Here is a 17,337-nt window from a genome sequence, read left to right as displayed (position 1 = left end):
TTCAAAGATTTGCCACCAGACTAGTACCCGAGCTGAGAGGTATGAGCTACGAGGAGAGACTACGGGAATGAAACCTCACTTCCCTGGAAGACAGAAGAGTTAGGGGGGACATGATCACCACATTCAAGATTCTGAAAGGAATTGATAGGGTAGATAAAGACAGTCTATTTAACACAAGAGGAACACGCACAAGGGGACACAGGTGGAAACTGAGTGCCCAAATGAGCCACAGAGATATTAGAAAGAACTTTTTTAGTGTCAGAGTGGTTGACAAATGGAATGCATTAGGAAGTGATGTGGTGGAGGCTGACTCCATACACAGTTTCAAGTGTAGATATGATAGAGCCCAATAGGCTCAGGAATCTGTACACCTGTTGATTGACGGTTGAGAGGCGGGACCAAAGAGCCAGAGCTCAACCCCCGCAAACACAACTAGGTGAGTACTAGGTGAGTACACACACACACACACACACACACACACCTCGTAGCCTGGTGGATAGCGCGCAGGATTCGTAATTCTGTGGCGCGGGTTCGATTCCCGCACGAGGCAGAAACAAATGGGCAAAGTTTCTTTCACCCTAAATGCCCCTGTTACCTAGCAGTAAATAGGTACCTGGGAGTTAGTCAGCTGTCACGGGCTGCTTCCTGGGGTGTGTGTGTGTGTGGTGTGGAAAAAAAAAAAAAAAAAAAAAGTAGTAAACAAGTTGATTGACAGTTGAGAGGCGGGCCGAAAGAGCAAAGCTCAACCCCCGTAAAAAACACAACTAGTAAACACACACACACACACACACACACACACACACACACACACACACACACACACACACACACACACACACACACACACACACACACACACACACATACAGGCTCCCCAGCATGGAGCCTGTACCTTGTCAAGCACAAGACGAAGCTGGAAAAAGTCCAAAGGTATGCCACTAGACTAGTCCCTGAACTAAGAGGCATGAGTTACGAAGAAAGGCTGTGGGAAATGCACCTTACGACACTGGAAGACAGAAGAGTAAGGGGAGACATGATCACAACCTACAAAATCCTCAGAGGAATCGACCGGGTAAACAAGGATAAACTATTCAACACTGGTGGGACGCGAACAAGGGGACACAGGTGGAAACTGAGTACCCACATGAGCCACAGAGACGTTAGAAGGAACTTTTTCAGTGACAGAGTAGTTAACGGATGTAATGCATTAGGCAGTGATGTGGTGGAGGCTGACTCCATACACAGTTTCAAATGTAGATGTGATAGAGCCCAGTAGGCTCAGGAATCTGTACACCGGTTGATTGATAGTTGAGAGGCGGGACCAAAGAGCCAAAGCTCAACCCCCGCAAGCACAAATAGGTGAGTACAAATAGGTGAGTACACACACACACACGCACACGCACACGCACACACACACATACACAATGTACTAGGTTCCTTACCCAGGCCCTGGCATGGGTAAGGGACTACCTAACAGGAAGGAGCCTGAGGGTTACAGTAAGGGGCGAGAAGTCGGACTGGCGAACAGTAACGAGTGGAGTACCTCAAGGATCGGTGCTGGGACCAATTATATTTCTAGTATATGTTAACGACATTTTTACAGGAGTAGAGTCCTACATGTCGATGTTCACAGATGACGCAAAGTTGATGAGAAGAGTTGAGACAGATGAGGATTGCAGGATCTTCCAAGAGGACCTAAACAGGTTGCAGAGATGGTCAGAGAAATGGTTACTGGAGTTCAACACGAGCAAATGTAAAGTTATGGAAATGGGACTAGGAGATAGGAGACCTAAGGGACAGTACACAATGAAGGGGAACTGCCTACCTGTGACGACGCGAGAAAGAGACCTGGGCGTGGACGTAACACCTAATCTAATTCTTGAGGCACATATGAATAGGATAACGACAGCAGCGTACTCTACACTGGCGAAACTTAAAACATCATTCAGAAACCTAAGTAAGGAGGCATTTAGGGCACTTTACACTGCCTACGTGAAGCCAGTCCTAGAGTATGCTGCCCCATCATGGAGTCCCCCCCCTGAAGAAACGCATAAGGAAACTGGAAAAACTTCAGAAGTTTGCAACGAGACTCGTCCCAACGTTACGAGGGATGGGGAATGAAAAGCATCTTAAGGAACTGTGCCTTACGACACTAGAAAGAAGAAGGGAAAAGGGGGACATGATAGGAACGTATAAAATACTCAGGGGGATTGACAGAGTGGACATAGACGAAAAGTTCACACGCAATAGTAACAGAACGGGGGACATGGGTGGAACCTGGAAACTCAGATGAGTCACAGGGATGTTAGGAAGTTTTCTTTTAGTGTGAGAGTAGTGAAAAAATGGAATGCACTTAAGGAGCAGGTGGTGGAAGCAAATACTATAGGAATGATAGGGAAATAGGACCGGAGTCATTGCTGTAAACAACCGATGGCTCGAAAGGCGGGGGCCAAGAGTCAATGTTCGATCCTGCAGACACAAATAGGTGAATACAAATAGGTGAGTACACACACATACACAACTTACCCATAATGCCGGGCCAAATTAGCCGTCCGCGCCCAGATGCTAGTGTGCAAGAGGTTGTGAGGGGGCACTGGCGTAGTAGCCAGATTGGGCAGCACCCCTAGGTGCTCCCACACCCACCACGCCCCCAGACGCGAGGTGACCACGCCCACAGCCGTCACGCCCACCCTCTGAGCCAGCGTCAGCACACACAGGTCGTGGAGGAACAGCGGGGTGACGACGAGAGAGGCACGCGACACCACCTCCTCCACCCACGTCTGGCTGGAGAACTGCCTGCACGCCCACACCCGTGAGGACACCACACGCCCACTCACCCACTCCACGCCCTCCTCCTCGCCCGGGGTCACGCCCTCGGTCTCGCCCCCGGGGTGCAGAGGGTCGTCAGCCGCCACGCCCACCTCCAGCACCTGTCAGGGTCGTCCACCAACATTGTTGTTTACTGTGTCGTCTCCCTCCCTCTTTGTTGTCGTTGTTTATCATCAGTGTTATATGAATTATTATTATGATATTGTAATTATTATCATCTTCAATATCAAACACGAATGAGACATATGTAGACTGACATATATAAAATGACACATAGAATGACACACATAGAATGACATATATATAGAATGATATATATATATATATATATACATAGATAAGACAAATAGATTCCTTTACATCGATGGACGTCCAGATAAAAGGCAAATGACACAATGACTGACAGACTGCATGGTTTTCGAACAGGAAGATCCTGTGTAACAAATCTACTTAGCTGTTATGATAGAGCCACAGAGATACTACAGGAAAGAGCTGGTTGGGCTGACTGTGTCTATCTGGACCTAAAAAAGGCTTTTGACAGAGTCCCACACAACTGTTGTGGAAACTGGAACATGCTGGAGGGGTGACAGGGAGACTGCTGATATGGATGAAAACTTTCTAACTGACAGACAGATGAGGGCAGTAATCAGAAACAATTTATCTGACAGGAGGAGTGTTACTAGCGGAGTACAACAGGGTTCAGTTCTTGCACCAGTAATGTTCGTCGTCTACATAAACCATGTACCAGAAGGAATACACAATTATATGAACATGTTTGGGGATGATGTTAATATACTGGAGAAGATAAGAGACGCACACGATTGTAATGCGCTTCAAATTGATCTATTTAGAATAAGTGCTTGGAGTGTCAAGTGGCAAATGGAATTCAATGTGAATAAATGCCATGTTATTGAATGTGGAATTAGACAAAATAGACCACACACAACTTTCAAACTATGTGAAAAAGAAATTACAGAACTCAAATAGAGAACAAGACCTGGGGGTGGTTTTGGACAGTAAGCTGTCGCCAGAGGGACACAGAGAACATTGTGAGAGGAGCGTATGCATCGTATTCCAACTTCAGACTTGCTTTTAATTAAAAAAAATATATATGGATGGTAAAATACTAAGGAAACTGTTCATGACTTTTGTGAGATCAAAACCGGATTATGCAGCAGTTGTGTGGTGGCCACATCTCAAGAAGCACATATGCAGCAGTTGTGTGGTGGCCACATCTCAAGAAGCACATAAAGAAACTGTAAAAGGTGCAGCGGAATGCTACAAAATGGCTTCCGGAACAGAAAAACAGGAGTTACGAGGAGAGACCAGAGGCGTTAAACATGCCTAAACTAGAAGATAGATGGAAAAGAGGTAATATGATCACGACATACAAAATAGAAAAACTAGATATAAGAGGGAAATAGGACAGGCGCCATTGCATTAAACAACTGGCGGCTAGAAAGGTGGGATCCAAGAGTCAATGCTCGATCCTGCGGGCACACATAGGTGAGTACACACACACCTATAAAACCTGAATAATATTAGATAATATTACTGGAACCTCTAGAAACAATTACATTATTTTATAAATAAATATTTGATAAATAAATAAATAAATATATATTGGTTGGCAATTATATGGACGGGTAGAGAAGGCTAGGCAGGCTCTATGTGGCTAGATGGACTAGACAGGAGAATACCAACACTGCAGTTATACCTGGCTTATGTTGTCTGTACCTTCAGTTATACCTGGCTTATGTTGTCTGTACCTGCAGTTATACCTGGCTTATGTTGTCTGTACCTGCAGTTATACCTGGCTTATGTTGTCTGTACCTGCAGTTATACCTGGTTTATGTTGTCTGTACCTTCAGTTATACCTGGCTTATGTTGTCTGTACCTGCAGTTATACCTGGCTTATGTTGTCTGTACCTTCAGTTACACCTGGCTCATGTTGTCTGTACCAGCAGTTATACCTGGCTTATGTTGTCTGTACCTTCAGTTATACCTGGCTTATGTTGTCTGTACCTGTAGTTATACCTGGCTTATGTTGTCTGTACCTGCAGTTATACCTGGCTTATGTTGTCTGTACCTGCAGTTATACCTGGCTTATGTTGTCTGTACCTGCAGTTATACCTGGTTTATGTTGTCTGTACCTTCAGTTATACCTGGCTTATGTTGTCTGTACCTGCAGTTATAACTGGCTTATGTTGTCTGTACCTTCAGTTACACCTGGCTCATGTTGTCTGTACCTGCAGTTATACCTGGCTTATGTTGTCTGTACCTTCAGTTATACCTGGCTTATGTTGTCTGTACCTGTAGTTATACCTGGCTTATGTTGTCTGTACCTGCAGTTATACCTGGCTTATGTTGTCTGTACCTGCAGTTATACCTGGCTTATGTTGTCTGTACCTTCAGTTATACCTGGCTTATGTTATCTGTACCTGCAGTTATACCTGGCTTATGTTGTCTGTACCTGCAGTTATACCTGGCTTATGTTGTATGTACCTTCAGTTATACCTGGCTTATGTTGTCTGTACCTGTAGTTATACCTGGCTTATGTTGTCTGTACCTGCAGTTATACCTGGCTTATGTTGTCTGTACCTGCAGTTATACCTGGCTTATGTTGTCTGTACCTTCAGTTATACCTGGCTTATGTTGTCTGTACCTGTAGTTATACCTGGCTTATGTTGTCTGTACCTGCAGTTATACCTGGCTTATGTTGTCTGTACCTGCAGTTATACCTGGCTTATGTTGTCTGTACCTTCAGTTATACCTGGCTTATGTTGTCTGTACCTGCAGTTATACCTGGCTTATGTTGTCTGTACCTGCAGTTACACCTGGCTTATGTTGTCTGTACCTGCAGTTATACCTGGCTTATGTTGCCTGTACCTTCAGTTACACCTGGCTTATGTTGTCTGTACCTACAGTTATACCTGGCTTATGTTGTCTGTACCTGCAGTTATACCTGGCTTATGTTGTCTGTACCTTCAGTTATACCTGGCTTATGTTGTCTGTACCTGTAGTTATACCTGGCTTATGTTGTCTGTACCTGCAGTTATACCTGGCTTATGTTGTCTGTACCTGCAGTTATACCTGGCTTATGTTGTCTGTACCTGCAGTTATACCTGGCTTATGTTGTCTGTACCTTCAGTTATACCTGGCTTATGTTGTCTGTACCTGCAGTTATACCTGGCTTATGTTGTCTGTACCTTCAGTTACACCTGGCTCATGTTGTCTGTACCTGCAGTTATACCTGGCTTATGTTGTCTGTACCTTCAGTTATACCTGGCTTATGTTGTCTGTACCTGCAGTTATACCTGGCTTATGTTGTCTGTACCTGCAGTTATACCTGGCTTATGTTGTCTGTACCTTCAGTTATACCTGGCTTATGTTGTCTGTACCTGCAGTTATACCTGGCTTATGTTGTCTGTACCTGCAGTTATACCTGGCTTATGTTGTCTGTACCTTCAGTTATACCTGGCTTATGTTATCTGTACCTGCAGTTATACCTGGCTTATGTTGTCTGTACCTGCAGTTATACCTGGCTTATGTTGTCTGTACCTTCAGTTATACCTGGCTTATGTTGTCTGTACCTGTAGTTATACCTGGCTTATGTTGTCTGTACCTGCAGTTATACCTGGCTTATGTTGTCTGTACCTGCAGTTATACCTGGCTTATGTTGTCTGTACCTTCAGTTATACCTGGCTTATGTTGTCTGTACCTGTAGTTATACCTGGCTTATGTTGTCTGTACCTGCAGTTATACCTGGCTTATGTTGTCTGTACCTGCAGTTATACCTGGCTTATGTTGTCTGTACCTGCAGTTATACCTGGCTTATGTTGTCTGTACCTGCAGTTACACCTGGCTTATGTTGTATGTACCTGCAGTTATACCTGGCTTATGTTGTCTGTACCTTCAGTTACACCTGGCTCATGTTGTCTGTACCTGCAGTTATACCTGGCTTATGTTGTCTGTACCTTCAGTTATACCTGGCTTATGTTGTCTGTACCTGCAGTTATACCTGGCTTATGTTGTCTGTACCTGCAGTTATACCTGGCTTATGTTGTCTGTACCTTCAGTTATACCTGGCTTATGTTGTCTGTACCTGCAGTTATACCTGGCTTATGTTGTCTGTACCTGCAGTTATACCTGGCTTATGTTGTCTGTACCTTCAGTTATACCTGGCTTATGTTATCTGTACCTGCAGTTATACCTGGCTTATGTTGTCTGTACCTGCAGTTATACCTGGCTTATGTTGTCTGTACCTTCAGTTATACCTGGCTTATGTTGTCTGTACCTGTAGTTATACCTGGCTTATGTTGTCTGTACCTGCAGTTATACCTGGCTTATGTTGTCTGTACCTGCAGTTATACCTGGCTTATGTTGTCTGTACCTTCAGTTATACCTGGCTTATGTTGTCTGTACCTGTAGTTATACCTGGCTTATGTTGTCTGTACCTGCAGTTATACCTGGCTTATGTTGTCTGTACCTGCAGTTATACCTGGCTTATGTTGTCTGTACCTGCAGTTATACCTGGCTTATGTTGTCTGTACCTGCAGTTACACCTGGCTTATGTTGTCTGTACCTGCAGTTATACCTGGCTTATGTTGTCTGTACCTTCAGTTACACCTGGCTTATGTTGTCTGTACCTACAGTTATACCTGGCTTATGTTGTCTGTACCTGCAGTTATACCTGGCTTATGTTGTCTGTACCTTCAGTTATACCTGGCTTATGTTGTCTGTACCTGTAGTTATACCTGGCTTATGTTGTCTGTACCTGCAGTTATACCTGGCTTATGTTGTCTGTACCTTCAGTTATACCTGGCTTATGTTGTCTGTACCTTCAGTTATACCTGGCTTATGTTGTCTGTACCTGCAGTTATACCTGGCTTATGTTGTCTGTACCTGCAGTTATACCTGGCTCATGTTGTCTGTACCTGTAGTTATACCTGGCTTATGTTGTTTGTACCTTCAGTTATACCTGGCTTATGTTGTCTGTACCTTCAGTTATACCTGGCTTATGTTGTCTGTACCTTCAGTTATACCTGGCTTATGTTGTCTGTACCTGCAGTTATACCTGGCTTATGTTGTCTGTACCTTCAGTTATACCTGGCTTATGTTGTCTGTACCTGCAGTTATACCTGGCTTATGTTGTCTGTACCTGCAGTTATACCTGGCTTATGTTGTCTGTACCTTCAGTTGTACCTGGCTTATGTTGTATGTACCTACAGTTATACCTGGCTTATGTTGTCTGTACCTGCAGTTATACCTGGCTTATGTTGTCTGTACCTTCAGTTATACCTGGCTTATGTTGTCTGTACCTGTAGTTATACCTGGCTTATGTTGTCTGTACCTGCAGTTATACCTGGCTTATGTTGTCTGTACCTTCAGTTATACCTGGCTTATGTTGTCTGTACCTTCAGTTACACCTGGCTTATGTTGTCTGTACCTGCAGTTGTACCTGGCTTATGTTGTCTGTACCTGCAGTTATACCTGTCTTATGTTGTCTGTACCTGCAGTTATACCTGGCTTATGTTGTCTGTACCTGCAGTTATACCTGGCTTATGTTGTCTGTACCTTCAGTTATACCTGGCTTATGTTGTCTGTACCTGTAGTTATACCTGGCTTATGTTGTCTGTACCTGCAGCTACACCTGGCTTATGTTGTCTGTACCTGCAGTTGTACCTGGCTTATGTTGTCTGTACCTGCAGTTATACCTGTCTTATGTTGTCTGTACCTTCAGTTACACCTGGCTTATGTTGTCTGTACCTGCAGTTATACCTGGCTTATGTTGTCTGTACCTGCAGTTATACCTGGCTTATGTTATCTGTACCTGTAGTTATACCTGTCTTATGTTGTCTGTACCTGCAGTTATACCTGGCTTATGTTGTCTGTACCTTCAGTTATACCTGGCTTATGTTGTCTGTACCTGCAGTTATACCTGGCTTATGTTGTCTGTACCTGCAGTTATACCTGGCTTATGTTGTCTGTACCTGCAGTTATACCTGGCTTATGTTGTCTGTACCTTCAGTTATACCTGGCTTATGTTGTATAGGGTAGGGAGTAAAAGGGAAGGTACTCTAATGGATAAGGGAGTACTTAAGCAAATGAAGAGAGCGAGTCACTGTAAGGGGATGAGGTGTCGGAGTGGGGTCGTCATCAGTTGAGTCCCCAGCCACAAGGTTCAGTCCTCGGACCTATCATTTTTCTGATATATGTAAATGATCTCTCAGAGTGAATAGACTCGTTATTCCTCTCAATGTGTGCTGTTGATGCAAAAATTATGAGAAGGATTAAGAGAAGAAAATAACAAGAGGCTACAAGATGACCTAGACAAACCGAAGGAATGGTCCAACAAATGGCTAATAGAGTTCAAACCAAGTAAATTTAAGGTGATGAAACTAGGCTGAGGAAACAGGAGGCTAGACATAAAGAACCGAATGGGAGATGAAGTCGTTCTCGAAACGGACAGAGAGAAAGGTCTGGGACTTGATATCATGCCAAACCTGTTTCCTTAAACCCACATAAAAAGAATATCATCAGCGGCGAATGCGAGAGTGGCTAACATCAGAACTGCCCTTAGAAACTTGTGTAAGGAATCATTTAGAGCCTTGTATATCACATAAGTCAGACCAATCCTGGAGTATGCAGCTCTTGCATAGAATCCTATACAAGAGCATAGGATTCTATAATACTTTACATACCTTGTAAAGCAAAAGACGAAGCTGGTGAAGGTTCAAAGTTATGCCATTAGACTAGTCCCAGAACTAAGATATATGAGTTACGAGGAAAGGCTGCGTGAATTGCGTCTCACGTCGTTGGAAGACAGAAGAGCACATGGAGACATGATCACCACATACCAAATTTTCAGATAATGGTAGATAAGGACAGATTATTTAGCAAGGGTGGTATACGAACAAGGGGACACACTACGGGCTCACCATAGCCCGTGTTACTTGGAACTTCATGTTCCAGGTAGCGAATCTTGGAACTTCATGTTCCAGGTAGCGAATCTTGGAACTTCATGTTCCAGGTAGCGAATCTTGGAACTTTATGTTCCAGGTAGCGAATCTTGGAACTTTATGTTCCAGGTAGCGAATCTTGGAACTTTATGTTCCAGGTAGCGAATCTTGGAACTTCATGTTCCAGGTAGCGAATCTTGGAACTTCATGTTCCAGGTAGCGAATCTTGGAACTTTATGTTCCAGGTAGCGAATCTTGGAACTTTATGTTCCAGGTAGCGAATCTTGGAACTTTATGTTCCAGGTAGCGAATCTTGGAACTTTATGTTCCAGGTAGCGAATCTTGGAACTTTATGTTCCAGGTAGCGAATCTTGGAACTTTATGTTCCAGGTAGCGAATCTTGGAACTTTATGTTCCAGGTAGCGAATCTTGGAACTTCATGTTCCAGGTAGCGAATCTTGGAACTTCATGTTCCAGGTAGCGAATCTTGGAACTTCATGTTCCAGGTAGCGAATCTTGGAACTTCATGTTCCAGGTAGCGAATCTTGGAACTTCATGTTCCAGGTAGCGAATCTTGGAACTTTATGTTCCAGGTAGCGAATCTTGGAACTTTATGTTCCAGGTAGCGAATCTTGGAACTTTATGTTCCAGGTAGCGAATCTTGGAACTTTATGTTCCAGGTAGCGAATCTTGGAACTTTATGTTCCAGGTAGCGAATCTTGGAACTTCATGTTCCAGGTAGCGAATCTTGGAACTTCATGTTCCAGGTAGCGAATCTTGGAACTTCATGTTCCAGGTAGCGAATCTTGGAACTTTATGTTCCAGGTAGCGAATCTTTAACAACAACAACAAGGGGACACAGGTGGAAACTGAGTCTCCAAATGAGTCACAGGGACGGTAGAAAGAACTTTTTCAGTGTCACAGTAGTTAACAGGTGGGGGGGGGGGAGGGGAACATGGTAGAAATCAGCAATTATACAAGTTGGTCAATAAACAGCATTGTTTAAAATAGCAAGACATGGGTTTGCATTTAGGGGGTGAGGTAGGTTACAGGGAGTTAATTAAGTAGTACTTAGTTTTTCTCTTAAACTGATTGGGAGGTTATCTTGAGGCTATCTTGATTGCTTGAGATGATTTCGGGGCTTTAGTGTCCCCGCGGCCCGGTCCTCGACCAGGCCTCCACCCCCAGGAAGCAGCCCGTGACAGCTGACTAACACCTAGGTACCTATTTTACTACTAGGTAACAGGGGCATAGGGTGAAAGAAACTCTGTCCATTGTTTCTCGTCGGCGTCCGGGATCGAAACCGGGACCACAGGATCACAAGTCCAGCGTGTTGTCCGCTCGGCCGACCGGCTCCAAATAGGTACAGGAGATAGTAAATAGGAGAGGTACAGTCTTTGACATGATTGGGAAGGTCATTCCACATTCTGGGCCCCTTGATTTGTAGAGCATTTCTAGTTTGGTTAAAAGGGGCCATGAGTTCCAAATATGTCAAAAATATGCAATAAATGAAAACTCGTTCGATTTCATTCAAACTTTTTTTGACGAGTTGGATATGAAAAGTGTTTCATGTGGTCCAAGTCTCAGCATCGTAGCATACATAAGAAGGAAGGAAAAAATATTGAATTAGGTGTAAAAAAATTTCCAAAATGGTTAAAAATTAACATCAAACACAAGTGTCAACTGAAATTATGTCTATGATTCTCAGCTATTACAATAGCATATATTAAAAAAAATAATAATTAGTTTAATAAAAAAAAATTATATAAAAAGAATTGATTTTTTTTCAATTTGATTTTTCTAATTTGTTTATCAGACGATTTGCATGAAACTTATACACCTGAGTGCACGTAAGCCTATCTGTAAGGGTGCCAATTTTGGAGGAAATTGGTTGATGTCAACCACAACCTCAGATGGCAGCACCTTAGATTTTAATTTTTAATGATTTATTTTCAAGCAACACAAACTGAGTCCCTACTCTTTCATTTTTATTAAATTTACATGAAACTTACACCTTATATGTAAAGTTTATGTCTCTAAAATCTTATGCCAGCATTTTTTCCCAAGTTCATTTATTGATTTTATAATAGCAATAAACATGTTATATTTGCATAATTTTTGGGGGGAACTTTGACTATTTGTATTAGTAAAACTAAACATATTTTGGAAAATCCGGGGCATCAGAACCTTTATCATATGCTAATGTGTCAGAAAAGTGTCATAGAATGATTATATTTGAAACTTTTGGTTACAGGAACTTACTGAAAATGTGTAATATTCGTTTAAAAAATATTAAATCTCCCTTTCTATTTCGGCTGCAGTACTGAAACTTGGAACAGTTGCAGCTCTCTTCATATACAACTAGTAAAAAAAGATTTGTTGACATTGAGCAAAGTTTTAAAAAATAACGCATGGCCCTAAACTTTTAATTCGCACTCTTGGAATATCAAATAGGTATTTGTTTCTGGTGTTGTGCCCATGGGTTCTGTTACAACCTTCTAGGAAGCTTTTAAGGTCATGATAGACATTAGTTTCGAAGTTTTAAATATATAGAGTACACATGAGAGATTGTGCAGTGACTTAACTAACATATTCTAACATATTCAACTCGCGCTCGAACGTTCATCCGCTCCTGACGCAACCCCTGACGACCCTGCTGCCCCTCCAACTTTATCAGCTGCTCCTTGAGCCACAACATCCCAAACATGATGTAACAACCCCAGAAGGCAGCTAAGTACCCAGTGACCTAAATGTGACCGAAATATACGACAAAACCTAACCTACTAGCTCATCTCGACCTCATTAGTGTTGCTCCCTGGAGGAAGCTAACCTGACGCTTGCTGCTGCCACATCAACGAGTCTACCCTATCTGCCTGCGTACATCTCTATTGCTACCATGCAAAACAATTCTAAGCTCGGTAAGGCCGCAAAGAAAGATAGTACACCTATCAGGATGAACCCAAACAGCCAAGCTAGCAACAGGATTAACGCGGCTGTCTCCCCCTTAGTGGCTGCCAGGAGGGGGGGGGAGGGGGGGGGGTACCGACCCTCCCTGCATCAACAATAACAAACCTTCCCAGCTGAGTGAAGCGTCGTCACTGACTCGAGCCTTACAACAGTTATGTAACCATATGGAGCAACTTAAACGAGCTGCCTCCCCATGTTCTGACTTTAAGCGTCTCGCTGATAATCCATGGCTCAAACTATTGACTCAAATACATGATGACCAAAAGTCTATAATCCGAGAGCAGTCGGACCTGATAATGAAGCTTCAGAGTGATGCTTTGGCCATGCACAAGATTAACCAAGATCTGTCTGCCAGAGTCGACCACCTCGAACAGGAATTAAGCTCTCTTCAGATCTCGGTTACTAACTTTAAACCAGCAGAAACCTCTAAGAAGCAAGAAGAGATGTTACAAAAGTTAGAGAACCATTTTAACTCCCTACAACAGCAACACACTGCAACCCAAGACGAATCAGACCAACTTAAGCTCCTTGATTCTGTCATCATCTCATCACAGGATTTTCCCCATGAAACTGACAGAGAAGACTGTACTGCCATCGTGATCCAGGAATTGCGTACTAAGTTGAATTATTCAATCAAAGCAAGTGACATCTTTTTTTTTTTTTTTGAGATATATACAAGAGTTGTTACATTCTTGTACAGCCATATTAGTACGCGTAGCGTTTCGGGCAGGTCCCTGGAATACGATCCCCACCGCGAAGAATCGTTGTTACAACCAAGTACACATTTTACTGTTGCGTTAAACAGAGGCTACAGTTAAGGATTTGCGCCCAGTAAATCCTCCCCGGCCAGGATACGAACCCATGACAAAGCGCTCGCGGAACGCCAGGCGAGTGTCTTACCACTACACCACGGAGACTGTATTCTTATAGAGTCAGCTTATAGAGTGGGTACGAAATCATCTGGTACAAATAACAGAAAGATTCGTGTGAAATTAGATAGCTGCTCCCGCAAGTCAGACCTTATCACTGCTGCAGTCGCTATGAAATCCAATGTTTATGTGAACGAATGTCTTACCAGATTCAGACAAAATCTCTTATTTAAACTACGTGGAATTTGCAAAAGATCCACTGCTATTAAACATTGTTGTGTGCGCGATGGTAAAATAATAGCTAGGAAGACTGACTCTGGAAAAACTTATGTCATAACCACTGAGGCACACCTCACTTCTTTCCTGGATGACTGTGGGATATCAGCTGAATAACCAGAACATAATTTGTAGTCTCACATACAACCAAAGTGTACTTAAGCTCTGCCTTTCCTTTCCAAAGGTGTTTATTTTTATTTTTATTTTTTTGTTTGTTTGTCATCTTTGCCTGTTTTATACTCTTAATTATTTGGTCTTAGTTAATCCCCTTGTCACTAAACCTGGGGCTTTATATTACCCTGTTACTTAAAGTAACTTGATATTTGTTTCTTGTAATCATTTATTGGAATTAATTAATAGTATAATTGTTTATATAAGCATCTACCTCAGTATCATAGTAAAATCTTCCACATGAATATACTCTCACCCTGTTTATTTTTACACTTAGATTTATATTAGAGTAGATTTCTAGTCTTACTTAAATTTATATGACATTTTTTTTTTTTTTTGGGAATTACCTATTTGAGCTCACTTTGTATTCTTAGGTTCATACTAATTATAGGATTTTAATTAACATTACTAAGATAATTATGTTTAAGATCATTTTACTTTATGATTATTATTTTTCTTATTATTTTTTATTTTACATTTATATTGTCAGTCTCTACTGATTTTTTGTTTTTTATTTTATGTAACTTCTGTGTCCTCCCTGGCTATCTATTGGATCTTTATTTTACTTCTAAATTGTTACTATTTTATTGTATTTGCTTTTATTCTTGTGTTTTGCTTTATCGTGTATCTTGTATCGTGATCCCTCTGCATCCCTATGCACACTGATATTGATCCTGATCAAAATCTTCTGTCTCATATCTACACCAACCAGCACATTGATCGTCATTATTGCAAGTATTTCACAGCACACCAGGCTAAAAACAAACTCCAAAATAGCACCTGTCTATCAGTTTATAACCAAAATGTTAGGTCACTTGGTAAACATTTTGACGATTTAAATGCATTACTCACAGCAATAGGTACTAACCTTATCGTTCATTATTTTAACAGAAACTTGGCTAAATATAAGACTATACCCAACTCTACAACTTAGCTGGTTATAAAGCCATTCATAACTGTAGGCCTAATAAAAAAGGTGGTGGCACAGCTATATATTACCGAGATACATTTATCTGCAACAGTGTTATTAGTGACAGAGATGACTACTGTGAATATACTTTTGCTCAGTTTACAATTAAATCCCTTAAATCCTCTTTGACTATTGGAGCCATCTATAGATTTCCCAATACTAACATAGCTTCTTTCTCAGACAACCTAAGGAATCTTATTATAAACAACAATCTCAACAAAAACCACATCATTCTGGGAGGAGACTTTAATATTGACCTGGGTCAACAAAATTGCTCTCAAGTTGACTATTTCCTTAACAGCATGAACTCCTGTATGCTAATCCCCACAATCACCAAACCTACCCGAGTCACTCAAACATCAGCCACTACCTTGGACCACATATGGACAAACATAACAGCTCCCCTTGTATCTGGTATAATCTACGACAGAACAACTGACCACTATCCTACCTTTCTCATAGCGAACATGGACATAACACCACCAAAAAGCAAGAAACTTTCATTTAGGCTACACAGTGAATCAGCTTTAGGACAATCTTACAGAGGCACTTCACAATATTAACTGGGATTCTGAATTCAATAATACCCATGATATAAATTCATTAGCTAACCTCTTCCTCTCCAAAACTCTAAGCCTCTACAACCTTCATTGTCCCCTTCTTACCAAGCAAGTAACTGACAAAAGATTAAACAATCCATGGCTCACAAGTGGCATTCTCAACTCAATCAACAAGAAACATGAATATGAAAAGAAACTTAGGATTGGCCTAGTTTCAAAGGAAGTAGCTAAAAGGTACTCATCAATGCTTACCAGTATCATAAGAAAGGCAAAACTTGCATATTATGTGAATAGATTCAATGAAGCAAAAGGCAACATGAAAAGCACTTGGAAAACTATCTCTAGTATCCTAGGAACTAAACAACACTCACATAACCAATTAAAACTGTACAAGGACGGGGATATACCGTCAACTGATTTAGAAATGGCAAATGAATTTAATAGTTTCTTTTCATCGGTTGGTGCTAATCTTGCCAGTAAAATCCCACAGACTCAGACATATATTAACACATATCTCTCAGGCAGCTATCCAAACTCTCTTCTCCTTTCACCAATCAGCCCGGCAGATGTTGTGTCCATCATACACTCTCTAAAAACCAAGGCAGGGAACACCAGTGAAATTCCGTCCATTGTGTACAAGAGTGCCTCCCATGCCCTTGCCCCACCCATAGCACTACTGTTCAACAAATCTATAGTGTCACACCTTCCCTCATATCCTCAAAAAAGCAAGAGTAACGCCAGTCCATAAAGGAGGCAATCCGGCGGACATAAACAATTATAGACCAATATCAAATCTACCCATTCTATCAAAAATATTTGAAAAAATTATTTACAAACAGCTCTATTCCTACCTCGTAAAATTCGACATACTCAGCCCCTGCCAGTTTGGCTTCCGGTCCCAAAAGAGCACCAACGATGCAATCATTAGTCTCCTTGACGTTATCTACTCAGCCCTTGACAAAAATGAGTTTCCGATTGGACTCTTCATTGACCTAAGAAAAGCCTTTGATACTGTTAATCACAACTACCTCTTACTTAAACTCCAGCATTATGGAATCCGAGACCTTGCCCTTGACTACATCCGATCCTATCTTAGTGACAGACACCAATGAGTAACCATCAATGATCCAACTTCTTCCACTCTACCAATTACCGTTGGAGTGCCACAGGGCAGCATCTTAGGACCTCTTCTATTTCTTATATATATAAACGATCTGCCTAATGTCTCTAATATTCTCAAACCTATATTGTTTGCTGATGATACTACCCTTATCTATTCAGACCCCAACCCACATACACTAAATAATGTTGTGAATAATGAATTAAAAAAAGTCCACTTATGGATGTCAACTAACAAACTAACATTAAACAAAGAAAAGATCTACTACATCTTATTTGGAAGCAAATCATCAAATGCAATTCAGCTACAGATAGACAACATTAACATCAGTAATAAAAATGATGGCAAGTTTCTTGTCCTATTCCTAGACAAGAGACTCAACTTCAGCACCCACATTCAACACATAACTAAGAAAGTCTCTAAGACAGTTGGTATACTCTCCAAAATCAGATATTATGTTCCTAACTCTGCTCTCCTCTCACTATATTATGCATTAATCTATCCCTATCTTAATTATGGTATCTGTGCATGGGGGTCTACCACTGCAAACCACCTTAAGCCCATCATCACCCAGCAAAAATCTGCTATCAGAATAATAACTAACTCTGCTTTC

The 17,337-nt window shown here is 41.7% G+C and overlaps 1 protein-coding gene across 2 annotated transcripts in view; it reads right to left on the bottom strand.

Annotated features, from left to right (window-relative positions):
* LOC123761738 (UDP-glucuronosyltransferase 1A7-like) overlaps window positions 1-17,337 on the bottom strand; it is a 105,176-nt gene that overhangs the window by 55,511 nt on the left and 32,328 nt on the right. For both annotated transcript variants that reach the window (XM_069339453.1, XM_069339448.1), the window contains exon 3: window positions 2,527-2,930. In XM_069339453.1, coding sequence (XP_069195554.1) covers window positions 2,527-2,930 — 404 coding nt within the window. The remainder of the gene's footprint in view (window positions 1-2,526; window positions 2,931-17,337) is intronic.

This window comes from Procambarus clarkii, chromosome 5 (genome assembly GCF_040958095.1).
Source record: "Procambarus clarkii isolate CNS0578487 chromosome 5, FALCON_Pclarkii_2.0, whole genome shotgun sequence".
NCBI classification, from domain to species: domain Eukaryota; kingdom Metazoa; phylum Arthropoda; class Malacostraca; order Decapoda; family Cambaridae; genus Procambarus; species Procambarus clarkii.
This window is presented reverse-complemented; position numbering and strand designations above follow the sequence as displayed.